This window comes from Ranitomeya variabilis, chromosome 6 (genome assembly GCF_051348905.1).
Source record: "Ranitomeya variabilis isolate aRanVar5 chromosome 6, aRanVar5.hap1, whole genome shotgun sequence".
NCBI lineage: Eukaryota > Metazoa > Chordata > Amphibia > Anura > Dendrobatidae > Ranitomeya > Ranitomeya variabilis.
In genome coordinates, this window is record NC_135237.1 from 494,543,458 (window position 1) to 494,570,811 (window position 27,354).

At 41.3% G+C, this 27,354-nt stretch overlaps 1 protein-coding gene across 5 annotated transcripts in view; it reads left to right on the plus strand.

The window, feature by feature from the left end:
- RALYL (RALY RNA binding protein like) overlaps nt 1-27,028 on the plus strand; it is an 869,832-nt gene extending 842,804 nt beyond the window's left edge. For all 5 annotated transcript variants that reach the window (XM_077270743.1, XM_077270742.1, XM_077270744.1 and 2 more), the window contains 3 exons: nt 14,717-14,886; nt 17,432-17,486; nt 23,100-27,028. In XM_077270743.1, the coding sequence (XP_077126858.1) occupies nt 14,717-14,886; nt 17,432-17,473 (212 nt within the window). In that variant the 3' untranslated portion in view covers nt 17,474-17,486; nt 23,100-27,028. The remainder of the gene's footprint in view (nt 1-14,716; nt 14,887-17,431; nt 17,487-23,099) is intronic.
- Nucleotides 27,029-27,354: the final 326 nt, after the last annotated feature.

The window sequence follows — 27,354 nt, forward strand, 5'->3', positions numbered from 1 at the left end:
CATTCACTGAGTCACTATTTCTCTGGCTGCAGTCATAGATTTCCTTGAGTAAAGGAAAAACACCATATGCACAACCTCAGAAGGTGCTCAAGTAGGGCCCCACACCATACATGTATAATAAAGAAAACTTGGCACTCAACTTCTAGAATATTTTTGGATTTTTTTAATGCAGCCAGAAAATAATATAGACGTTTCGGCCTCACTGGCCTTCATCAGTAATGGACTGCAGTATAATGGTTAATCGCTTTCAGTGCGATAATAGGAGTGACACCATAGGCACTTTAAATGTGTTTGGTCAGGCACTAGGCGCTGGGCATGGAGCCTGTATAAGATAGTACCTGGGTGGGTGGGGGTGCCAGCGTGCAGTCATCAGTGAGGCTGACCAGCGGTGTCTGCATGACCAGACACATTTAAAGTGCCTATGGTGTCACTTATATTATCGCACTGAACGCGATTAACCATTATACTGCAGTCCGTTACTGATGAAGGCCAGTAAGGCCGAAATGTCTATATTACTTTCTGGCTGCATTAAAAAAATCCAAAAATATTCTAGCCGTTGAGTGCCAAGTTTTCTTTATTATAGATTTCCTTGAGACGTGCCCCACAATTGGCCCAGCATTGCTGACGTCACACGCCGGCACTTATACATGTGACTGTACCTTCATAGTCTCTGGACACTCAGCACAGAGGCTATTAGGCACTCTTTAGGCTAGACTCCATATGCATCTAACGGGGTACAGTGACACTGCACGACCCTACATAGGACCATAGCATCTACTAATATTACATGTTACTTACAATTTCCTCCCCCTCCAAACTTCTGATTACCCTGATGAGGACACCTAGGCTAAAATCGTAGGGACTTTGGGGGCCACGTACAGTAGGTCCATTCTTGGGTACTGCCCTTGTTAGGACAGGAGTCTATACATGGGGCATGATATGGGATGTTAAGGTCAACTTATTATCTTCCCTTTCCTCCAGTGCCTTTTTCCTTAAGTTGCATCTGCTACAAAGGATACAGATGAGACCTTTCCATTCTTTACCTGCACTGTTGTCATCATGGGCACTTTTATATTCTAAAAAAACAGTAATCTGTGTGTTAGCATTTTTGCATTTTAACATTTTTACCTTTAAGTTATGTGTGTTTGCATGGCTCATTTTATTTTTGTTTATGAGAGGGTATCTTTTTTGGTACTCTAATTGCTTGGCACAGTATATAGTAACTCTACCAATGAGTTTTCTGGTCACCAGACCTGGCGGTCACATTTAGCTGATTCATAACCTTTTAACTTTATCACATGCATGAAGCCTTCTATAAATTCCCCTTTGGTAAGAATCATCTAAAGTGACTAGTAAGTTCTTCTTGAGAATGAATATAATCCCTGCTACATTACTAACATTGCTAAGACAAAGAAGCTCTCAGTCCTTCTGTAATAACAATAATACAATATAAGAACATCAGACTTAGAACGTTTCCAAAGGAAATGTTCTTAAAATGCTCAACGTGACTAATGAAGCTCTTCAAACGTAAGTGATTGCCTCAGGTAAAATGCCATTCCCACCATGGTTATCCATTAAATCATTGTAGTGTGGATAGACTCAATTACATTTGTATGAAAATGAACCAGAAAGGAATATTTCAGTGAAAGGTCAAGCGATGCTGTGAAGGTGGAAGGAATAAAAACAACTTAAGTTAAAACTTAGCAGAATGAATAATCGATAAATCTTCGAAAGTTAGAAAAATTATAAAATGTTGAAATTAGGCAAAGACGTAAAGTGGAAAAGGCTGACAACAGAAAAAGAAATTTAAATAGGCCATTATCTGGGCAATGAAAATTCTGAAATCAATTTAGGTGTACACCATATTAATAGCATCGTTTTACACAAAATATATAGAAAAGTTCAGCCCTCATGCACCATATCATGTTAAAACTGCTTTTGATGCACATACTGGTCTTATATACACTGAAACTGTGTAACTTGCAGTTCCTAATGATTGGCATTCTGCCAGCACTGTAGGTACTGTATCTTCCCTGTCCTCACTTCCCAGTCAGCATTGTGCTTATCATTGTTAAACGTCTTGCCTGCCTTAAACTGAAAGCCTCTGAGGAGCATGTGCATTATTATCTTTTAAGCCTGTCCAACTAAGGGTACCGTCACACAGTGCAATTTTGATCGCTACGACGGCACGATTCGTGACGTTCTAGCGATATCGTTACGATATCGTTGTGTCTGACACGCTACTGCGATCCGGATCCCCGCTGAGAATTGTACGTCGTAGCAGATCGTTTGAAACTTTCTTTCGTCGTCTAGTGTCCCGCTGTGGCGGCATGATTGCATCGTGTGACACAGGTTGTATACGATGTGCGCACAGTAACCAACGGCTTCTACATCGCAAATACGTCATGAAATTATCACTCCAGCGCCGTGTATTGCAACGTGTGACCGCAGTATACGACGCTGGAGCGATATTTATACGACGCTGCAACGTCACGAATCGTCGTAGCGATGAAAATGGCACTGTGTGACGGTACCCTTACACTTATATGTTCCTTGTTGTCTCACCATATAAGTGGAACACACCAGTGTTATGTGTTACATAGATGGGAAAGTAGGGTAATTTAGGGACAGCTAGCATTGAGTGGGGCACCATTTATCCCTTATCCTTTAGGATGCCACCCTCCTCAGCAAGGTAGTAATAGTATATTGGATATCAGTGTAGGGATATTCTGAGACTGTGGTGCTCCCAGGTGCTACATCATATTTGTTCATGGGGCCCAGGGTTCCTCTCCCACTAGTTTTTTACATTTTGCCTGTTTCTGTGTTAGCTAGGAAGGATAACTAAACTAGAGAAGAGAGAGAGGATTCAAAAACATCTGAACAAACTGGAACTATGGGCAGCAATTAACAGAACGGGGAGAAATGCAAAGTCCTACATCTGGACAAGAAAAATGAAAAAGGCATATACACAATTGGAGGAATAGAACTAAGCAACAGCACATGTGAAAAAGACTTGGTGTACTAATAGATCAGACTGGACATGAGTCAATAGTGTGATGCAGCAGCAAAAAAGGCAAATACAATTATGGGTTGCATTAACAGAACCATACAGTCTAGATCACATGAAGTAATTATCCCCCTCTACTCCTCCTTGGTCAGGCCTCACCTGTAATACTGTGTCCAGCTCTGGGCACCACATTTTAAAAATGACATGAACAAACTTTAGCAAGTTCGGGGTAGAACAACCAGAATGGTGAGCAGACTGCAAAGTATGTACTATGAGGAACAGTTAGAGAATTTGGGAATGCTGAGCTTGCAAAAGAGAAGGCTAAAAAGTGACTTAATAGTTGTCTACAAATATCTCAAGGGCTCTCACATTGTAGAAGGATCGTCTTTATTCTCATTTGCACGAGGAAAGAGTAGAAGTAATAGGATGAAGCTGAATGGGAGGAGACACAGATTAGATATTAGAAAAACTTTTAGTCGGTGAGGGTGATCAATGAGTGGAGCAGGCTGCCACGAGAGGTGGTGAGTTCTCCTTCGATGGAAGTCTTCATACAGAGGCTGGGCAGACATCTGTCTGAGATGGTTTAGTGAATGCTGCATTGAGCGGGGGGTTTGACACGATGACCCAGGAGGTCCCTTCCAACTCTAACATTCTATGATTCTATGGTTAATTTTGCTGCTTGGGCAGTTCTATCCCCTCTTAGCTGTCTAACTTTTGTATTAAGGACAGTGTTTCATTCTTATTCTGCCAAAGTGTCTGTATATCTCTATGTCCCTGCTATCCTGCCGCGTTACTCCCGCCTGTCAGTCCCTTTGTGTCCATTTTTATTTATGGTTCTCACCTTGCAGGGTGAATTACAGCAGGATATTTCACTAAGGAATTGAAAGTCATTTCACTTTTGTTTAATGTGGCATCTTCACCAATGTGTCCTTTGATTGTTTAACACAAACCAATAGTAATTATATTTAATGGCTGAAACTTCAAAAAATACAGTACAAAGCTGATAAAGCATTCATGAATGTTAATACGGCTATAGCGGTAATGAACTGTTGTTACTGTGAATATAAAATCAGAATATGTAAGTGACATGAGATGAATCTTTAATCATGTTTCTGTGGTCACATTATTCATATCTCATTATAAAGGCAAAAATTAATCAGAAAAATCACTAAATCTTAAAGGAAGTTTCGGATACTCGAATGCATTTTGGCTGTTTAAATAGCAGAAAGATAAAATACTCTTTTTCTCTCCTTCATACACTGTTAGTAGACGTGACTGAATTTATTATAAAATCAGTGGTAATTAGAGAGGTTGTCCACCTGCAGGGGACATTTCTTTTTCTAAATACATGCATTTTATAATTGGGTTTCTTTAAAAAAAAAAAAAAAAATCAGTATTTGGCCTTTATGGGCTCTTTGTTTCCCAGCACGTTCAACATTGATGTTCTCAGCAATCATAAATCAACCCAGAGGAGGAAAGAAAAAGATAGTTAAAGGGAACCTATCACCCCGTTTTTTAAAGATTAGATAAAAATAGTGTGAAATAGGGGCAGAGCTGGGCTTTACATTAGTGCCTCTTTGGTGCCTTTACACCCCCGTTAGGCTGCCGAAATACCTTAGTGAAGTGGCCGTTTTGTCCTGTCACTCAAGCTGGTCAGGTCGGATGGGCGTGGTCACAGCGCTGTTTGTCCCCCAGGATCCTGCTCATCATTACGTTGGTGGCGTAGTGGTGTGCGCATGTCCAGCAGATGAATCCACTGCCCAGGAGATGAATAACGGCGCGGTCTTCGCTATTCAGCCGTTTACCGGTGGGCGCGGCCATCTTTCCTGTGGCCGCGCCTGCGCAGATGGAGCGCTCTGCTGCCCGGGGCTTCAGGAAAATGGCCGCCACGATCTCCATCTGCGCACGCGCGGAATCCCGCGGCCATTTTCCTGAAGCCCCGGGCAGCAGAGCGCTCCATCTGCGCAGGCGCGGCCACAGGAAAGATGGCCGCGCCCACCGGTAAACGGCTGAATAGCGAAGACCGCGCCGTTATTCATCTCCTGGGCAGTGGATTCATCTGCTGGACATGCGCACACCACTACGCCACCAACGTAATGATGAGCAGGATCCTGGGGGACAAACAGCGCTGTGACCACGCCCATCCGACCTGACCAGCTTGAGTGACAGGACAAAACGGACACTTCACTAAGGTATTTCGGCAGCCTAACGGGGGTGTAAAGGCACCAAAGAGGCACTAATGTAAAGCCCAGCTCTGCCCCTATTTCACACTATTTTTATCTAATCTTTAAAAAACGGGGTGATAGGTTCCCTTTAAGAGTTACAAACTGCCTTTCAGACTGAGCTGGCTGACAGATTCTCAGTTAACCCATTCTGCACCCACAAATAGACAATGTAGAACAGAGGCTATAGAAGATAAACGGTGCAACATTCTTAACAAAACCCAGTTACAAAAATGATTTTAAGCTAAACATGCATGTATTTAGATTAATATATATATATATATCTGCGCTGTAGATTACAAGGGAGATTTGTTGATAGAAATAATATTTTACATATGTCACCCAACATACACTCTACCGTGAGTAGCCCAGTTTGAAATTAGTTACTAAATACCTCTGAATTATATATATTGATATTTACCGGGCGGTTGCAGTCCAAGTTTCCTGGATTAGAACCACAGGTTGCCGCGTGTAGCACAATCAGAGTCTTCTAAGTAGGTGAACAATGATGATACTTCTAACGTTCTTTCCTTCTACTAAAATTGTGAGGAGCGGGTGAAAAAGATCTGTCCCGGCCGGTGACAGTCACCCCTTACCTCGTCTGTAGTGAACCTGGGTCTTCAGCGTGAGCCAGCGCTTCCACACGCTTGTTGCCGACGAGGCGCAGAGAGGCTGAAGGACCTCGTGTGACGTCACATGCACGTGATGTTCCACGTGAACGGCTGAAAACTGCACACAGAACCAAAAAGGATCTATTTTAAAATGCGCGCGTCTCCTGCCTCCCGTGACGTCACGGCTTGTGATTGGTTGCGTCGCCCATGTGACCGCGACGCAACCAATCACAACGCCGGAACGTAATTTTAAAATCCTGAAGGACCTGAAATTACGTCACGGCTTGCTGTGATTGGTTGCGTCCCGGCCACATGGCGGGCGCGCGACCAATCACAAGCCGGGACTTCGCGTAAGGATGTTAAAGCGCGAATTTTAAGCAAACAACGCTGCTGGTTCCCTCGGTGAGGTGCAGGCTGCGTCGGAGAGGTGAGTATAGCAATATTTTTTATTTTAATTCTTTATTTTACACATTAATATGGTTCCCAGGGCCTGAAGGAGAGTTTCCTCTCCTTCAGACCCTGGGAACCATCAGGGATACCGTCCGATACATGAGTCCCATTGACTTGTATTGGTATCGGGTATCGGTATCGGATTGGATCCGATACTTTGCCGGTATCGGCCGATACTTTCCGATACCGATACTTTCAAGTATCGGATGGTATCGCTCAACACTAGTAACCATCTAATATATCCTAAGTCATATAGGATGGTAAAGTGGTTGGTGGTATCATCTGCCAAAGGCTAGAACTTTAAATGACTTAAAGTTCAATGTATAATTTATTTCAATTTAACACGACTAGGTCAAATCTTGGAATTTGGAATCTCTTTATAGCTGACTAATCGCTGTTTGTCTAACACAGAGCTGTAAGTGCCCTGATCCCCTTCAAAAAGCTGTGAGCAGGTAGGAAGATGCAGTAACGGGTCGGAGGCAGAGCAAGTGTGAACGTGGGGTTCAATTTAACAGGAATACTCCTCGCAGGGAGAAAACAGATAAAACAATATAAAGGAACACAGAGGACGTAACTTAGGGGAAGCAGGTGTGAAGCATAGGATAGGAAGTTCAAGGATAGCAAACTTATCAGTCTGACAACTTCAGAATGCGGTTAGTTCAGGATGTGGACGTTGGCGACAAAGCAGTGGCACATAATGGGTCCAGTATGGTCCTGAAAAAGATGGCGCCCTGGATCCTGGTGGCGACGATGATTTGTTGTGGTCCAGTGTAGTCCTGGAAAAGATTATGTCTTGGCTCCTGGCGGTGACGGTGATTTCTTGTGGTCCGGTCAGTGATCGGTGTGCCAAGAAATGATGAGCCGGACAGAGCACAGTCTTTCCCCCTGTCAGCGAAGAGTGACAATGAGCAACTCGATTCAGGTACAAAGGGAAACCCCTCACAGCGGGTGTCCCAATTCTCCCGCCGGTGCGTGCGCAGGCTTATGTCCTGACTGGCCGTCCTGTCACTCACAGTCAGCGATGTCAGCGGGGACCTGGCGCATCATTGTCGGCAGGCTCTGTTAACAGCTTTTAGCCTCTGCTGGTTTTTGCCCTCTTTGACAGTTGGCCCCTCCGCAGAAGCCCTGACACTGCCCTCCTGCGCGATGCACGTTCCCACGGCAACTAACTGATTTCCCGCGCTCTGTGGCCCTTTTATCTTAGCCATGCCCCCTACTCCTAGGTGCAGAGGTCAGTCCTGGGCTTTAAGCTTTCCCCCATGATACCTGGGTGACAGCCCCGACTGTCCTGGATCCATCACGGAGTAGGTAGGCCTGGTTCGGGTCTTCTCCTTACAGAGCTATAGAAGCATAGTGTTAGAGAGTTGTTCTTGTATCATGCATGAGAGCTCTGGTCCAGTGTTTAGTATCATCTGTAAATATTGAAATGTTACTCTGTATGCCCCCTACAAGGTCATTAATAAATACACTGCTCAAAAAAATAAAGGGAACACTTAAACAACAGAAGATAACTCCAAGTAAATCAAACTTCTGTGAAATTAAACTGAACCAACACTGTTTGACAATCAATTTCACATGCTGTTGTGCAAATGGAATAGACAACAGATGGAAATTATTAGCAATTATCAAGACACTCAATAAAGAAGTGGTTCTGCAGGTGGGGACCACAGACCACATCTCAGTACCAATGCTTTCTGGCCGATGTTTTGGTCACTTTTGAATGTTGGTTGTGCTTTCAAAACTCGTGGTATCATGAGACGGACTCTACAACCCACACAAGTGGCTCAGGTAGTGCAGCTCATCCAGGATGGCACATCAATGCGAGCTATACGTGGAGGGGGCCAAAGGAGGGCAACAACCCAGCAGCAAGACCACTACCTCAGCCTTTGTGCAAAGAGGAACAGGAGGAGCACTGCCAGAGCCCTGCAAAATGACCTCAAGCAGGCCACAAATGTGCATGTGTCTGCACAAACGGTTATAAACCATGAGGATAATCTGAGTGCCCGATGTCCACAGATGGGGGTTGGGCTCACAAGCCAACACTGTGCAAGATGCTTGGCATTTGCCACAGAACACCAGGATTGGCAAATTCGCCACTGGCACCCTTTGCTCTTCACAGATGAAAGCAGATTCACACTGAGCGCATGTGACAGATGTGACAGAGTCTGGAGACGCCATGGAGAGCGATCTGCTGCCTGCAACATCCTTCAGCATGACTGGCTTGGAAGTGGGTCAGTAGTGGTGTGGGATGGCATTTCTTTGGAGGGCTGCACAGCCCTCCATGTGCCCACCAGAGGTAGCCTGACTGCCATTAGGTACCGAGATGAGATCCTCAGACCCCTTGTGAGACCATATGCTGGTGCAGTTGGCCCTGGGTTCCTCCTAATGCAGGACAATGCCAGACCTCATGTGGCTGGAGTGTGTCAGCAGTTCCTGCAAGATGAAGGTATTGAAGCTATGGACTGGCCCGCCTGTTCCTCAGACCTGAATCTGATTGAACACATAGGGGACATCATGTCTCACACCATCCACCAATGTCACGTTGCACCACAGACTGTCCAGGAGTTGGCGGATGCTTAGTCCAGGTCTGGGAGGAGATCCCTCAGGAGACCATCCACCACCTCATCAGGAGCATGCCCAGGCATTGTAGGGAGGTCATACAGGCACGTGGAGGCCACAAACTACTGAGCACCATTGCCTTGTCTTGAAGCATTTCCATTGAAGTTGGATCAGCCTGTAACTTCATTTTCCACTTTGATTTTGAGCATCATTCCAACTCCTGACCTCCGTGGCATATTAGTTGTGATTTACTTTGATTATTTTTAGATTTTATTGTTCTCAACACATTCGACTATGTAATGAATAAAGATTTACAACTGGAATATTTCATTCAGTGATATCTAGGATGTGGGATTTTAGTGTTCCCTTTATTTTTTTGAGAAGTGTATATTAAAAATAAGAGGGCCCAATAATGACTCCTTTGGTGCCTCACTGATAACTGTGACCCAATCGGAGTGTGTTCCAATAATTCCACCCTCTTTCTTATCACTGAGTCAGTTGTTAATTCAATGACATCTAGCCACAAATCTTACTCCAGCCTATTTGTGGCATAAGGTATGCCACAGCTTGTCACGAAGCAGGTGGACGTTACCATGCTCCAACCCTGTAATAGCCCAGCTCTGCCCATTATGGCAAAGTCATCAGAAACTGGTGTGAAAATGCCAGACGTCATAAAATTTTCACGCAACCTTGGGTTGTGTAACTTTTTTTTTAACATAAACATATTTTTGTCATACCAGAATAGAGGACCATTGAATGACGCTGTTTTGCCATCGAGAGAAATCAAGGTTCAGGAAGTTCAGGTTGCTTGTAGGTAATTTTTTTTTATTCAAACTAATATAAAACAAATAAAAACTATATACACAAAGTGTTTCCTGAATAAGGCTGCAAACCGCAGAAACACATTGTGGATATAGTTTTTATTTGTTTTATATCAGTTTGAATAAAACATTTTTACCTACAAGCTACCTGAACTTCCTGAACCTTGATTTGTCTCTGTGGCAAAGACAGCGCTATTCAATGGTCCCACATTCTGGCATCCACACTGTGGGATACTCCTGTTTCAGGGTCTAGTCCCTCCTCACCAGTTGGTGGCAGTCTTTTGCAAATACATCCATACTTCAAGCAGGCATTGTGCACAACAGCAACAGGTGAGCAATTTCCTGTAGATACTCACCTTCTCAACTGATTAAATCTTACTACACTTAGACAGCACCACTTTTTTTCTCATTTAGGAACTTTATCACTGTTTATATTTCTGTTATAAACACTTTGGTAAGTCGGTGCTGGAGTTTCCAGGCTTATTTTTGGACCCATTATTAAATATCGGCACTGCATTTTCTACCTGCTAGTCCTGTTGAACAGACTCTAATTTTAGTTTGTGTTTTTTAAATTTTGAAATACTTTTTGTTACGTGCAGTGTGGGAAGACTAAGTGCAACACGAGGGGACGAGGGGAGGGTGGCCCAAACGCTAGGGAAAGGGTAAGTGAAGACCCCTAGGTAAATTTAATAGCACCCTACCTGTTGTGAAATTGGATTCTGGGCTCCCCCGGTGGCCACTTGTGGAATTGTACTTGTGTGCATCATCCCCTCTGTTCACCTGCTCCTATCAGGATGTGGGAGTCGCTATATAACCTTGCTCCTCTGTCAGTTTCATGCCGGTCAACAATGTAATCAGTAGCCTTTCTGTGCATGTTCCTGCTACTAGACAACTCCCAGCTAAGTTGGACTTTTGTCCTTGTGTGTTTTTGCATTTTGTTCCTGTTCACAGCTGCTGTTTCGTTACTGTGTCTGGAAAGCTCTTGTGAGCGGAAATTGCCACTCTGGTGTTATGAGTTAATGCTAGAGTCTTAAAGTAATTTCTGGATGGTGTTTTGATAGAGTTTTCTGCTGACCATGAAAGTGCCCTTTCTGTCTTCTTGCTATCTAGTAAGCGGACCTCGATTTTTGCTAAACCTATTTTCATACTACGTTTGTCATTTCATCTAAAATCACCGCCAATATATGTCGGGGCCTCTGTCTGCCTTTTGGGAAAATTTCTCTAGAGGTGAGCCAGGACTGTCTTTTCCTCTGCTAGGATTAGGTAGTTCTCCGGCTGGCGCTGGGCATCTAGGGATAAAAAAAAACGTAGGCATGCTACCCGGCCACTTCTAGTTGTGCGGCAGGTTTAGTTCATGGTCAGTATAGTTTCCATCTTCCAAGAGCTAGTTCTCATATATGCTGGGCTATGTTCTCTCGCCATTGAGAATCATGACACCTACCTATTGATTCCACACCAATCGCTGAGCAGGAACCTAAGCCCTGTATATCCTAGAGCTAGGCCCTGAATAAGGAAGGGGGGATGAGCACTGGTCAGTCCCCACTGAACACTAAGATAAGAAGGGAGACAAACAAGCGAAAGCAACTTAACTTGAGCAGACCCCCAAAGAGATCACACCAAACATCCTCCAACAGCACCAGAGAGGAAGTAAGCCGACTGCTATAGCACCAAGCCTTCACAAGGGGAAAATGTGAATATCACAGGTGACTCCCTGAAGCAGACTGGGAGTCTATACACACCCAAGTCCAGGTGTGTCAATTAGAGCCGGAGGGTCCAAAAGTCAGAAGGATTAAGAAGGCGTCTGCAATGCCAAACGCAGAGACCTTCTGCAGACAGATGTAGAGTGACTCAAAGAATAAACAATTCACAGCACCTCATAGCAAATAAACTGGTGGTTAACTATTACCCACAAGAGAGGCGCATGTCAATTCCAGAGAGTCCTTCCCGGAAAACGTCCAAATATTCCAATAAAAAATGAAGACAGCGCCTCATGCGTTGGTGAAAAATCACAGTTCCTTTATTCTGCCCTCTGTGGTGACGTTTCGATCTACATGATCTTTTTCAAGGTGCTTGAAAAAGATCATGTAGATCGAAACATCGCCACAGAGGGCAGAATAAAGGAACTGCGATTTTTCACCAATGCATGAGGCGCTGTCTTCATTTTTTATTTGAATGTGTAGATGTAGAGTGACTGTCTGTAGCATCTGACACACCCATGACACATTTATAGCAAGAAGGTAAACTTTTAGGTGATAAAAATTAGCCTTCCTAAAGTTTCTGTAAACTAATTGGTGTGGGTGCCAGGACCCCCAAGTCATAATATTAATGCGCTATCCTAAGGCTAGTTCATGAATATTAAATTCCCTTTAAACTCCTTAAATACCTGATAAACAACTTGAAAATGTAAATTTTAATGACAAATATTTCCGCCACTCCCGTGATTATTGGATCACGCTGTTACTTGACCATTGTACCCTTGTTTATATGATCTTTTAGAACTTTGTCCACTCTGCAAGTTTGAATAAAATTCTCTTTCGTCTAGCAATTTCTAAAGATTTTTATGGTAAAATTCCACTTGCTGAATTGGTCTTTTGCCTGATACACTCAGCATGCATTGCTAAGCTTGTCTCTAAAGCTTTACTATTCAAAGACAAAGTTTGAAAAGCCTCTTCTTCCTCTGTTCAGAGGAGCCGCTGGCATCAATGAATTATTTATGCCAGACACACAAATTTAGAATTGCACATTTCTGACATAAAAAAATACAAAGAATTTACAAAAACTTTCTCCTCCAGCTTACGTTACGTATTTATTTCTACAATGATCATTTCTTAATAGTGTTTGCCTGTTAATAAGTTGAACATTTTGTGTAAATAACCAAAAAGGCTACCATGCACTGTTCAGCAGGACGGCTAAATAGGTTGTCTCAACCCAGTGAGTTATCACCACTCCATAGGGTAGGTAATAACGTGCTGATCACTGGCTTCTGGGACCTCCACTAATCCCAAGAATGGAACTCTGGAGCGTGATGGCTGCTTAAGCGCCACTGTGCTCCATTCATTGTCTATGAGACTGCTGGATATTTATTTGTTATTTATTTTACTCATTTATATAGCACCTGTTAATTCCACAGCGCTTTACAGACATCATCACTGTCCCCATCGGGGCTCACAATCTCAATTCCCTATCTGCATGTCTTTGGAGTGTGGGAGGAAACAGGAGAGCCTGGAGGAAACCCACACAAACACAGGAGAAAAAACAAACTCTTTGAAGATGTTGACCTTGGTGGGATTTGAACCCAGGACCCCAGTGCTGTTAAGCAAAAGTATTAACCACAGAGTCACCACGCTGAAATAGCAGCTCTTGCATCTGAGCTGGCCTCGGCAGAATAGACTATATTTTGTGAGGCTCATTTTATAAAGAAAAATGACAGCCCTCTGTAACATGCTTAGCCCTTACCTCCATTTTTTAGACAAATTACTCATATTTTGAACCTATATAATACTTTTATGCTGCCAAGATAATTCTGCCAATAAAGTACATCAAATACTGCTATATAACGATGTAAAAATGCATTAAAACCTAAAATACAGTGAAATTGTTTGACACATAATGGTCTGCCATACAAGTGAATGTGAGAAAGTTTAAAGTTACAAGATAACTGACCTCTTGGGTATAAAGCAGAGATGTGATTACTGATTACAACTCTTTGGCCTCGATTCATCATTGCTTTTATGCCTGTTTTTTTGTCTAGTTTAGTACTATTTTTTGTACTTGTTGTTTTACACTCAATTTATTTTATATATCTGGTTTTTTTTGGAGGGGGTTCCACTTTTTTGGGCAGAGTTTAGCAATTCCAAATGTTTTCACCTGATTCAATAAATTGCAACTTTTTAAAAAATCTCTAAATCTGTTTCCCCTGGAGTATTTCAAGTACCCCAGCGCTTTGGATCAATTTTTACAACTCTTGGCGCCAAAGTACAACGTTTGTGTTGAGGATAGGGGAAAAAAATAGGAAAAAAGTCAGCTCACCAGTCTCAGAAGAAATCCAATGTTCGTCCACACACAGAGCCGCCCTGACCAGAGACGTTGTCCATAGAAAATAGTGAAAAGAGAAAGATCTCCAGCGTGGATTTTCATGGAGTTAAAATATCAATTTTATTGGAGACATATTTTGAAACCAATGTTGGGCTACATGCATCATGGGAATGGGGTCCCTGGTGGTCCAAACCGACACGTTTCGACCATTCAGGTCTTATTCATGTATAAGACCTGAATGGTCGAAATGCGTTGGTTGGAATGTTGGAATGTTGGAATAAAAACATTCTTTTGTGCCAAATTTGTGAATCACGTGCGCCATTTTGTTGAATTTAGTGCCAAAGATGACAACTGATACCACAAGACAAAAAAAGGAAATTGACCTAAAAAAATGCAGATGATGAGTCGGGGGGGTTATTTTGTCTTACGGCCTACATATTCTCTTGAGAACACAATGATGCTGATCACTGGAGAGGCGAGTAATAAAAACCAAAACAATTCCAGGGAACTAAAAATAATACCTAAACAAATTATATATAGTATATAAGGGAACAACTTTTTATGCCTCCCATTTAACATCAGTTTGTTTTGCCTAGTTAGAGTCAGACAAGCAGATTTCACACTCTGGCAGACACATGGTATTCTTATGCCAAGACGGGGAAACAGCTGAAGCAAGAAGAGTTTCATAGATTGTGTTCGTTATCCTGTATGTTACACATATTATTAAATAGCTTCTTAGAAGCAATGAATATTATGATGATTTTATAGCTATATTTGGCGCACTAATTATGCAGAAATGGACAAACAGGTTGCACCGTAATATTACCCTTGTGTGCAATTTTTGAAATTTGACCTTTGGAAATACTGGGTAATATTCAGTCATTTTAATTACAATAATTTGACTTCATTTTCTTCCAAATAAGCTATTTAATTACCTACCACCCATATGCAAAAACCTATCAATTGCCATAAATCTAAAAGTAATGAATGATATTTTTTTTTATTTTCTAGGTCAAAAAAAGCATTTAGACGATCCTGCAGATTTGGCTCCAGAAGAATGTAAGTCGGAGACTGCTGAAAATTCCATTGAAGAGCATGTTGAAGGAGCACATGACGCAGATGGCGAAGAGATGACAGATGGGATAGAAGAAGATTTTGATGAAGATGGAAGCAATGACTTGGTACAATTTATTTGCAGTGCCTCTTTTCTTCCCGAAATGTATCTATTTTGCTAAGGTTAAAGAAAGAGCAAAAAAAACCCCTTTACAATGAATTCTTGAAAGTCTATTTAATAACTACCGTATTTTTCGCTTTGTAAGACGCTCCGGATTATAAGACGCACCCCAAATTTTGAGGAGAAAAATAGGAAAAAACTTTTTTTAATAAATTGAGGGGGCTTCTTATAATCCATGCGTCTTATTGCTTACCAGGGGTTGTGGCTGCGGTGGATCAGGGTCCCAGGGTCGTTGCTGGAGGCAGGAGTGGAGCATTGCTGCAGGCTGGGATGATGGGGTCTGCAGGGGGGCTTCGGTGCTGCATGGGGGCTGCTGTGCTGCAGGCTGGGATGAGGGGTGCTGCAGGGGGCTCTGGTGCTGCAGGGGGCTCTGGTGCTGCAGGGGGCTCTGGTGCTACAGGGGGCTGTGGTGCTGCAGGGCTGTCTCCGGTGCTGCGGGGGGCTCTGGCAACATTTTGTGAAAGACCAGAGCCCCCAGCAGTTCGTCCATGCGTTCCTGTATGACTGACTCCGGGAAAATGGCCGCCGGAATCTCGAGAGATGAGATCTCAGTGCTGAAATCTCATCTCCCGAGATTCCGGCGGCCATTTTCCAGGAGTTAGTCATACTAGACTAGAACGCATGGACGAACTGCCGGGGGGCTCTGGTCTTTCACAAAATGTCGCCAGAGCCCCCCGCAGCACCGGAGCCTCCAGCATCACCCGGGGCAGCAGCGGACAACCCCGGCAGTGGCGGCGGGTGACAGCGGCGGCGGGCGATAGCAGCGGCGGACACCCCCTCATCCCAGCCTGTAATGGTAAGCGGTATATCCGCTTTGTTAGACGCACCCACATTTCCCCCCCAAATTTGGGGGAAATAAAGTGCGTCTTACAAAGCGTAAAATACGGTAAATAAAAAAAATGAAGGACTAATGCATTATTTGTGTATTACACAGAAGGAGGATGAATGTTACATTTACCTCTGACTTTAATATTTACTACTATAGGACATTAACCCCTTCCTCCTGTGGCCAATTTTAGTTTTTCTGCCCTTTGGCTTTTATCCTTTCCTTCTTCCAAGAGTCATAATTAATTTTTTTTTTTTTGCTTCAGTGTCACCATACAAGGGCTTGTTTGTTTGTGAGATGAATTGTTTTCAGTGGCACTATTAATTTTACTTAGCTTATGACCATGTGATATTTCAGTTTTTCTTTTTAAATAATAATTTGCAAACATTTCTACATTCCTATTTTTTTTTCAATCAAGATGGAGTGCAGAGTGTACATTAATGAGAAAAAAAATCAACTTTTTTGAATTTACCAAATGGCTGCAATGAAACAAAGAGCAAAAAATGTAAAGCTGTCTGAATACTTTCCGTACCCACTGTACACCCTCATTTAACCCTTCACTAATATATGATGTAAAGTTTCATCATATGTCGGCTTCCTGACTCTGATGGCATCTTTACCGGCAGTTGATGGCTGTAATAAGTCGGCCATCATCTGCCTCTACCAATCACACTTTAAAGTCACATGTGAAAGCCACAGAAATAACAGAAAAAAAGTATATGTTCTTTCCTACTTCTTTTAATCCCTCTTAAACCACACCTCAGCTGCCATGGAATGGACCAAAGTTGACAGCTTTACCACTGCATTCGTCCCTGTAGATAGGGGCCGCAGTCGAAATGAGAGAAAGTGTAGTTCAAATTTTCCACAGGTTTCGGGCCATTTTGGACATCGAGGAAGTAGCCCAGCACTTAGGAACAACAGTCTTTAAGATGGAAATCAGAGCACTGGGTATGGCGTATATAAGCATTAGCAAAGGGTATGGAAAATTCTGGACTTGGGCTGTAGATTTAAGGATGTCTATTTTTAACACTATTTTAAATTAAACAAATTCCATCTAACTATAATAAAAAGGACCCAAGATACAAACAAAATAACAAAATGGGCAAATACCCTGTATTATGAAAAATGAATAGCTAGTAATAATGTATGTAAATATCAGGATTCTTAGTTAACAGTGTTTTGATTAAAAAAAAAGCATAACAGCCATCCCACCGCTACAAGATGTATCAAATTGAGACTGTCCATGGCTCTTACATTTCATCTCCCCATGTGTCAGCAGATGTCAAAATACATAGGAGCAGGGCAGGTCCTGGGTCCGGAATGTTCAGACATCTTCCTGTGGAAAGCTATACAAACAAAATGAGCAGCCTAAAAAGGGGGAGCCATGCCGCCGTTTGTGCAAAGTACAAAAAACTAAAGCAAAACCAAAAAAGTGAGCCGCAGCATATGTTGGTGTAAGTGCAATGCATGGGTGTCCATTCATACTGTGGCCATTTAACAGACAGAACCTAAGATAAAAATAAAGTGAGCAAATACCCTGTAGTAAGTGAATAGTAATAGTACATGTAAATAACACAGGGTACTTAATTAATCCTGTATTGATCAGAAAAGCATTTTCTTTGTCCAGGCTAATTCTACTTTTTGCCTTTATTTTCTGCTACTTTAGATGGAAAATCATGTATCAGACATTGAAGATACAAGTAACTGAATGGAGATTCCTGGTATGTCTTACATAATAATCCTTGATGTTTAGATGTATGTTACTCCTTTGTAAAGAAAAACAGGCTTAGGTGTACATTTATCACATATATATATATATATATATATATATATATATATATATATATATATATATATATCTGTTATTGCTCGAGAACTGTTTGGAATATGCAAAAACCTGAAACAAAAATGCGATTCATCAATTTAAAGGATATGAACACCTTTTGGGGTCAATTTTTGTGGCCAAAAATATTTTTTGCAATTAGATAGTCATTGAAAAATATAAACCATTTACCTGCTATAGCCTCTGTCTTGCACTGACTATTACTGGCTACAGAATGAGTCAACTGAGCATCCATCAGTCATCCTAACAAGAAAGTTTACAACTCTTATCTTTGTTCTTCTGAGCTCCTCTCAGTTGAATTATGAGGACAAAGTTCAATTTGTCTTTCATACCATCATATATCAGCTGACAGGAGCTCAGAAGAAGGAAGAGGGTAAGGGCTACCCTTCTATCAGTCAGTTAACTCTTTCTGCAGCCAGCCCTGCAGCATGGAGGAAATAGAAGAGATAAGTATCTCAGCAAACTTCCAGGGTAGACAGTTCGTGGTCTTGGTGTGGTGCACCGAGTTTGCACTTGTCGGGCTTCCAGGTCCCATAGCTCAAATGGTCCAAAAGGGGGATGTTCTCCAGCACTAAAGGAAAGTAGTTAAAACTTAGTCTTTAATCATATAGGATCAATAAAAATTGGCAGAATGTGCAATTAAACAGCTCTTATGCATTTTCGAAAAGAAAAGCCTAGCTATGATTAAGGGGTTTTCTACCTGAAAAGCATAAGAATTTATGGGGGGGGGGGGGTTAACCCCTTCACCTTCAAACCTGTTTTCACCTTCCTGACCAGGCCAAGTTTTACAATTCTGACCAGTGTGACTTTATGAGGTAAATGCTCTGTAACGCTTCAACTGATCCCACTGAACCTGAGGGTGTTTTTTGTGAGATGCTGTAATTCATGTTAGTGGTAAAACTCGGTCAGTATGATTTACATTTTTTTTTTATAAAAATATCAAAAATGTAACAAAAAATGTGAAAATGTCTTACCATATTTTGCAGATTATAAGACGCACCTGAATATGATGCACCACAAATTTTGAAGAGAAAAATCGGAACAAAAACAATTTTAATAAAATGATGGTGCTTTTTATAATCCATGTGTCTTATTGCTTACCGGGGGTGGTGGCTGCGGTGAAGCGGGGTCCCAGGGTCGCTGCTGGTGGAGCAAGAGTGGAGTGTTGCTGCAGGCCGCAGGCTGGGATGAGGGGGTGTTCGAATGTGCGCCGCTGCGGGTGTTCGGTGGTGCGGGGACTCTGCCGACATTTTGTGAAAGCCCAGAGCCCCCGCAGTTACATGGTTTACTATACGGTGGACTCCAGGAAAATGGCTGCCAGAGGAGACGCATGCGCAGATGGAGATCTCGGCACCAAGATCTCAGGAGAGATCTCATCTCTCAATTATTTATGTCATTTTGCGGAAAATGCTTCCTAAACATGATGTAAACTTAGGTAAAATGTTGTGAAGAGGTTAATATGTGCACATCCTGCCATATTTTTATCCTATATGATTAAAGCCTAAGTTTTAACTGCTTAATTTTGGTATTGGAGAATCTCCTCTTTTGGACCATCAAAAGCAACATTATCTAGCAACTAAAATGTAAATGAAACCACTGTTCCCAATACACCTACTATGTATCTGAGCTCTTTCTGCTCCCCCTGAGGAAATGGACACGTGAACGTCAAGCGGGTATCGCTATCAGAGACATTTTATAGCTAACAACCCTAAATTCATGACGTGACATGAATATAATAGTGATATGGTTGGGCAGTAAAAGTAGCTTCATAATGAGCTGACAGGACCACTGTGGATGAGTGAACACCATCATTCTTATGACCCTATTTATTCTGTATCTTGGTGCTTCATAAATTGGTGATTCAGAATCATATAATATGTCTCCATTCCCATGTTGTGATGTTATTGCCTTTTGTTTTAGTTCTCCAAGGAAGTCCCCTTATTTTTACATTAAATGTATATAATACAGTTTAATTTTTATGGTATAAAAGTAATTGAATCTTTTTCTGTTGAATTTAAAGAAAAACTGCCACTTTTTTAAAAGAATTTTAACTACTTTTAAAAATCCCTGAGCTCCCCTGATTCTAATGTTTTTTTTGTTTTCATTTTAAGCTGCCTTGCTCCATTGCAAAGATACATTTGTTTATTTGGGTGCGCAGTATGTGATATCTCTGCTTCTAGCTCAACTGGGCACCTCTTCAATCTTCTCTAGGAGTATGTACTTTTTATCCCTCCCTCCCAGACACTGCCACTCTCAGCTCGGCAGCATCTGACACTGCTAGAATGTTAGGTCAGCTGCCAAGGTGAGATTGGCAGCGTTTTGGGGGCAGGGTAAAATTGCACACCCCCAGGGAAAGATCTAAATAAATGCCCAACTGAACTGCAAGCAGAGATTTCACATATTGGACTCCTATAGCAAGAAATGTGAATATCTTTATAATGGAGCGACGCAGCGTAAAATGGAAAAAAGCTTCCTAATCAGGGGAGCTCGCAGATTTTTACTAGGCATTTAAGTCAATTTTTTGAGCAAGCGACAGGTTATTTTTAAAAACAAAATGATATTCAGAGTCAGTGTTAGATTGTGAAAATGTAATGGTGTAATGTTCAGAACCATGTTAATGAATTCCATTTTCCAATCGATCTGTCTATACAAATACTTTTGTCTCCTGCAATACTATTAATAAGGCAGAACAAATAATATAAAATAATATGAATGTAACAAGATTATGAAGATAGGATCATTTTGTGGCAGCCACAGATAATTGGAAATCCAATCTCCTTAATGATAAAAGCCTCATCCTGCCACTTAGAGAAGCAGATAAATAGCAACATATTGAAGTGGGAATCAGAAAATTGAATTGTGAGTCGTGACTCGCAGATGTGAATCCATTTACTTTGATGATTCCTTTCCTATGTGCAATGCATTTAGAAGCACCGTGTTATTATGGGCATGAGCATCTTCAAGTAGTCCCATGGTCTCATGTGCCCCGTACACCGAGGAGTTTTTGTTTTCATTGACAAACACAGATGATGTTGTTATCTAAAATTATACATTCTTAATGTGCTGTATTGGCCTCTGTGACATTTGATGGTTGGTTCTCAATTATAGATTTGCTTTTGAAGAGCATTTTATGGCTTTTATACTTCTCTTGTTGTGATTCTGTAAATATCCCCATAACTGTTGAAGGGAACCTGTCATAAAAAAAACTGCAATTAATCTGCAGATATGGGGACAGTATGGTGGTTAATGGCATTTTCAAGTTGCCCAGCACCCACACTGAGAGCCCCACTGCTGGGAGGAAATGAACTTCCTTCCTCCCGGCCACATCTGGCTTTCAGTCATAGGCGCTGGCCCTGCTTCAGTCCCCACTCAGTACATGGTCCCTGGTGGCTGTACCCACGCATGGCCACTGACTGATTCTAATACTGATGCAGCTGTCTGTCAGAGTCAGGGGATCGGTTGCAGCCGCTGCTCACTATGTACTGAGCAGTGCCTGAAGCCACACCAGCCCATCTCTATGACTGAAAGCCTGAGGCTGTGGGGAGGAACAAAGTTTAATTCTTCCGGGCAATGGGGCTCTTATTGCAGGCCTCAGGCAGCTTGAGAAAGCTAATAACCTTCATATTAACCCCATATCTGCAGGTTGATAGTATTTTTTTACATGACAAATTCCTTTTAAACTAAGTTCCTAAATCGTCTGTGTATGTCTCATAAGCTAAGCCATGTTCGCCTCTACCCCTCCTCGCTGCCTATATGTGGCTGTAGGACACCCGGTTGCACCGGCAGCCTCACCGTCTGCTCTGAGTCCAGTAGGACAATAAGATTATTGGCCCTAACTACCGGGCTTAACCCAACCTCCCAGTTATATATAAGCCAAAATGGAACATATCTGCAGCAATATGTAGAAAATCCTGGTAACTGAGAAATAGTGGGGGCAAGAAAATATTGTGCTAGCTAGAGATGAGCAAATCCATTTTCAGGACTCAGATCTAATGGTCAGGTCTGTATTCCATGGCTGCTTGATGGGAGCCCTGCAAACCGTCTCCTGCCTGGCAGTATCAGAGGCTCTTCCTTTCATTAGCTGACCTGGAACTATATCCTCATTATGGCATGAGGCAGATACAATGTCAAGCCAGAACAGCTAATCTGGAGGGGAGCCGTGGATATCGGAAGGCAGGAGGTGGCTCACTGGGCACCCATTCAGCGGCCATTGCATACCAACATGGCCCCTTGGCAATGGTCTGTAAATGTTTTTGCTTGTATCTAATGTTAGTGTTTAGCATTAATTTCTAGGGTTAGTGTTACTTTTACCACTACTTGTGTCTTGATTATAACAGTTCATCAAGGGACTTAGTTATATGGTGCACAATAACACATTGCTAAAATAAGGTGATCACGTGAGGACTGCCACGGACACATCAGTGAAGGATGGCTGGAGTACTGAATACACAGCTGTCCTTTTGCAACCGCCGGGATTTGAGACCATTCTAATCCCAGCAGTTAACATTTTCAGTGCCATGATAAAACTTCATCACAGAACTGTTAAAAACAAACTTACAATCCCCCGCAATAGATGAATAGTCAAAAATGTTGAATCTAATCTGCAGACTAGGCGTATTAGGCTGGAGTCACACTAGCGATTTTAAAATTGATCTGATTTTGTTCCTGCAAAGTCGGACGAGTATAATCTACATCCGAATGCAGTGTGATTGCTATCCGACTGCAATGCGATTTTAACGTTCGCTTTTACATAGAGAAATTCTCTAAGTTTACACATCATTTTCAAAGGAAATAGTCTTCAAAACATAAATATATATATATATACTAGATGGAGGCCCGATGCGACAGCGGTAATGTCACGATGGGGGTAGGCATGCGGGGCTGATGCTGCCTAATGGCATCCTGTGATAATCTAATAACTTTTGCATCAGGGGACTCATGTGCTTGACGCCTACGCTTATATGCATTGTTTTTGTCCCAGCGATGCTGTTGCACTTCAAGAGTCTTATTTGCCCTTTGTTGTCTTTGACATTGTGCCTTTGTTGCTTTCCTTTCATTGTCAATGGTGTACTTTTTATGAGGAGCCATGTTGGCATTGAAAACAACAGTATTCCTCACCTTTCTGCAAGTGGGATTGAGCCCTTACCCTTTACCATTTTTGGTTTCTATAAATGTTCAACTGTTCTTTCCTTGATTGTTGAGTGGGCAGACTCTTCTCCATTAATGAAGGAACTGAGAAAATGCTGCATTCCGCTTACTCCCCCTTCTATTGTGTCACGCTATACCTGTGAAGGTTTCTGAACCTTCTACATAGATCATGCAGGCAAGGAACTGCAGGCTCCTAAAAATTGATGATGATTTTCTGCTGCAAGTTCTCCTGAAAAGACAGTTACAGCTTATACCACTGATTATATAAAAGGAAAAAAGCCTTTCTTGCAATATATCTGCTCATTTCATTTTTTAATCCACTTTCCTTTTATCCCTTTTGCAGGTACAATCCTAGGTACTGTGATAACAGAACAACGTTTATTTAATGGCGCACAAAAAGCCTGAAGAAATATTGACTTTACATTTTCTCATGTTTTCCAACTGTATTGCTAGTAACATAGTTTTGCTATTTAGGTTGTAAAGGTGTTCTTTATTTTTTATTTTCATTTTTCTTTTTCAAATTTTTTGTAGATTGTTATGTTAATATTATAAATAATCTTTGATCCAGCTGTGCGATAATTTGGAAAGAGCATCAAGAAATTGTACACATATGTAAATTTGTATGAGCCATTTTCTATGAATAGGACTTGTCTGTCAGTTGCTGCAGCGGCATTTGGGTTGTGTGTGCATCTCTGTCTGTACTAAAATAGATGTATATAGGAGTACGATTGCACTATCGTGCTTTATTCACACATTTGGTTATTGTCATGTAAATAATAAAATTGATCATATCAGTCTTAAAGAGGTTGTCCACTACTTTTTCCTTGACTACCTATCCATAGGATAGGTCATCAATTTCTGATCGGTGGCTTGCAACCTCCGGCATCCCCCGCCAATCAGCTATACTCGGTGTCGGCGGCCGATGAAAGTGCTCAGTTGCGGAGCTACTCTATCTACTGATAGTGTTCGTGGGCAGGTACTGCACATCTACCTCCTTCTGATTTGAATAGGGAGCATATGTGCAGTACCCGGTCGCGGCCACTATCAGTAGACAGTAGACTGAGCTGTTCTTGCCGCCGCCGGCATGAGAACAACTGATGGGCAGGGTGCCGGTTGTCGCACCCCCACCAATCAGACATTGATGGCCTATCGTAAGTTGACAATGTCTTTAAAGGGGTGGACCATTTTTTACAATGTTCCTTTGTTAAAAGGGTCCTCCAATAATAAACTGAGCACCCGTGCAGCCCTTAGAAATCAGCTTCACTCCTCTGCAGCACCACCACTGGAAAGACGAAGCATTACATGCAGCGCATTGAAACAAACGGGTGGTCCATTTAATAAACAGAATTGACAAGTTCTCAAGAGGGACATTCTTTACAATTAAGCAAAATAATGAAGATTATTTTTTTTTATTTGCACATATAATGTCTCTTCCATCTTTGGTTGGTATATTAACACAAAGACAAATTTATTTTAGTAAATATATATATGAAATATTTATATATATTTATCTTTCCTTTTTTATAGTATATAACATCAAATAAATATCTACTTTAATTAAATTCCAGAGTGGATATTTTTTAATAGATAGGAATCAAAATAAATACAAGAATACATTTTACATACAGATATATCTGGAATGAGAACATTTTCCTTGGGAATTTAGTATTTTTATTCAGATGTAAATGTTACATAAAATAATATTATTGTAGTTAATCTATTTATTTCCTGCCCACATCTTAGGTTTTATTCATGAACACTCTTTTGCATTTTTGATCTATATAAGTAAAAAATTATCAGTTTCTTAATATATACTTCTAGTGTCAGAGCTAAATTTTACTGATACCGAGCTCCTTATCTCCTGCACAAACTTAGAGTTGGCTGCTCAGGTTTTGACTGCCTGTAACCATCACTGGAGGGCGCATAAGAGCCTACTGCATATACATTAAAGGGAATCTGTCAGTAGGATCTACCCTCCTAAGTTATCTATATGGGCATGTAAATCATAGGAAGCTGAATTAAATGATATCTTGATTCTGCGATCTGATGTCTTATTCCAAAGAAATCCACGTTTTTCTTATATGTAAATGAGCTTTTAAGATCTAAGGGCCGGACACTGATCTGCATGATAATCTGCCTCCAGAGATCATTTTAAATAAAAGGGGGAGTTACCAGTGTGATGTGTGATGGCCGCTCTCTGCTCTCCTGACCTCACTGCAGAGCTGTGTGTGGTTATAACTAACACATCTGCAGGTTCCTCTCAGATCCCATCTCATGGGCAGACAGGGTTGTAATACAGCAGAGCTGTGAGACCTGCAACTGCAAAAGTGTTTGTAAGAAGACAAAGTTCAGTTCTACTGCTCTGTGTGAACTACATGTCTCACACTGGTAACGTCGCTTTTACTTAAAATAATCTCTGGAGGCAGATTCTCAGGGAGATTTATGTCCCGCCCATAGATCTTATCAGCTCATTTACATATAGGAAAATGTGAATTTCTCTGAAATAAGACATCAGATCACAGATATCAAGCTATCATTTTATTCAGCTTCCTATGACCTACATGTCTGACTTAGGAGGGTTGATCCTACTGACATATTCCCCTTAAATTTCACAATAAGACAGAATGCAATCAGCTCATGAGTTCCCTCTATTGGCCGCTGTAGGAAACCCACATTTTATTTTTATTCTGTATCTACGCAGAGGATTTGGATTTCTGCGTAAAAATAACTGGACTTCAACACTGAAAATAATACATTTATAAAATTTATTAGCACAACATTTAAGATTGCAAATGATATGATTATTAAAATGTGGTATTTAACTTTAAACTATGAAAAATCAGTATGAAAAATAGCGGGTGTTGAGATGATAATGATAAAGCAGGGAAATCTACAGTACAATGCTTCTGGTAAAAAAAATATCATATTAAAATTAATTAAATTGCTTTTTTTCACCATTGCAATATTATCTTTTAGCATCAAAGTGGTACAATTAGTTCTCCTGGGGTATAATCTAATAAAGAACTATTACTACAGGTCCAACTCTGTGTTCAGTAACATAGGAATGATAATGAAATCATAAGCACTGAGGGAGATGAGGGAGGTGTAAGTAATAGCTTGGCCTTCATCTCTATAATTGGCTTTCTCTAGGTTGGTGGAGTTTTGCGCTAATTACGTTCGGGCCCATTTTGTTCTCAGCCATTATATCGGAGATATCATTTATATAACAATAACACATTTGAGTCAATTATTTTTCAGGTGGGAATAAAACAATAAAATGTGTCCATAAATTTGCTCATCAGTGCCTGTCAAGGTATTATTACAGACATGTTTATGGTGTTACCAATGTCATATGTTTTTACGGCTCTAGACAGATTTGCTCAGATCACTGTCAAAATAACAATTCCATTGTTCGTGACTTCTTTGTAAATGTGCATTGAATCGGTTGTCTGGGATTAGATCAAGAGGGTCTGCAAATTTTCTAGAAGAACCGCCGGTCCTGGGGGGCATTTATATTGGTTGTTTATCCTAGGAGCGCTAGTTTCCCGATAATCCTGCTGTGTAAATAGGCTGCCAATCAGCCGACCAATAAGTAAAATACTTGTTTGTCAGATAAAACATTTTTTGGGTTGTATTTGCTTAAAAAATCATCTTTCTCGATAGCACATTGTCATAGACGTGTGCTGCCGAGAACAATGGCAGCCTTTGCACACTAAACAATCTATTACAGGTCGTTCGATGGACATTTGACGATAGGTCTGCCTGTCTATATCCACTATTAATTGACCGCCAATCAGTCATTTAATGCCGCACTTGGTGTAAACCCGGAACTGTCTATATCATGTTTGACATATCGACCAATGATCAAGTGCGGAATTGTTTCCGCAAAATTAGCTGACCCTATTTATCTAATCTCATATCTAATCAGAGATCATCCAGAAATATGGCTACACTTGCCCGTTGGTTGTCTCCACTATTGCACCCTGGCTCCTTTCAAGTGAATGAAGCTGATCTGCAATACCAAACATGGACAAGAATGTCGCTGTTCCTGGGAAACTGCCTGACTCTTTTTATTTATTCTCAGATAAACTATTTAATTGCATAATGCTTTTGTTTGCTTGTCTCTTTTTTTTTTTTTACCATGTGTTTATTTAACGCTCTTAATGTAACATTATCTAGACACCGGTTATGTTTGCAGAATGTTGTCACATTTTTGCTCATATGTGTAAGATAATTTTTAAATGTTTATAAATAAAGAATTTCTTGACCTTCTGTGCAGTAAGAGTTTCCTTTCTTAGACCACATTCCCTCGTTCAGGATTTGATCAGTATTTGACACCCGTATTTGTAAGTCAAAACCAGGAGTGGGTGATAAATACAGAAGTGGTGACGTGTTTCTATTATACTTTTCCTCTGATTGTTCCACTCCTGGTTTTGGCTTACAAATACCGATGTAAAATACTGACCAAATACTGAACTTGTGAACATGGCTTATACCTGCAACGTCCACATACACATTTGGGTATCGAAAATAAGTTACTTTGAGAACACAGTTATAGACAAATAAATGAAAGATGGCACTGGACAATCACTTGTTGC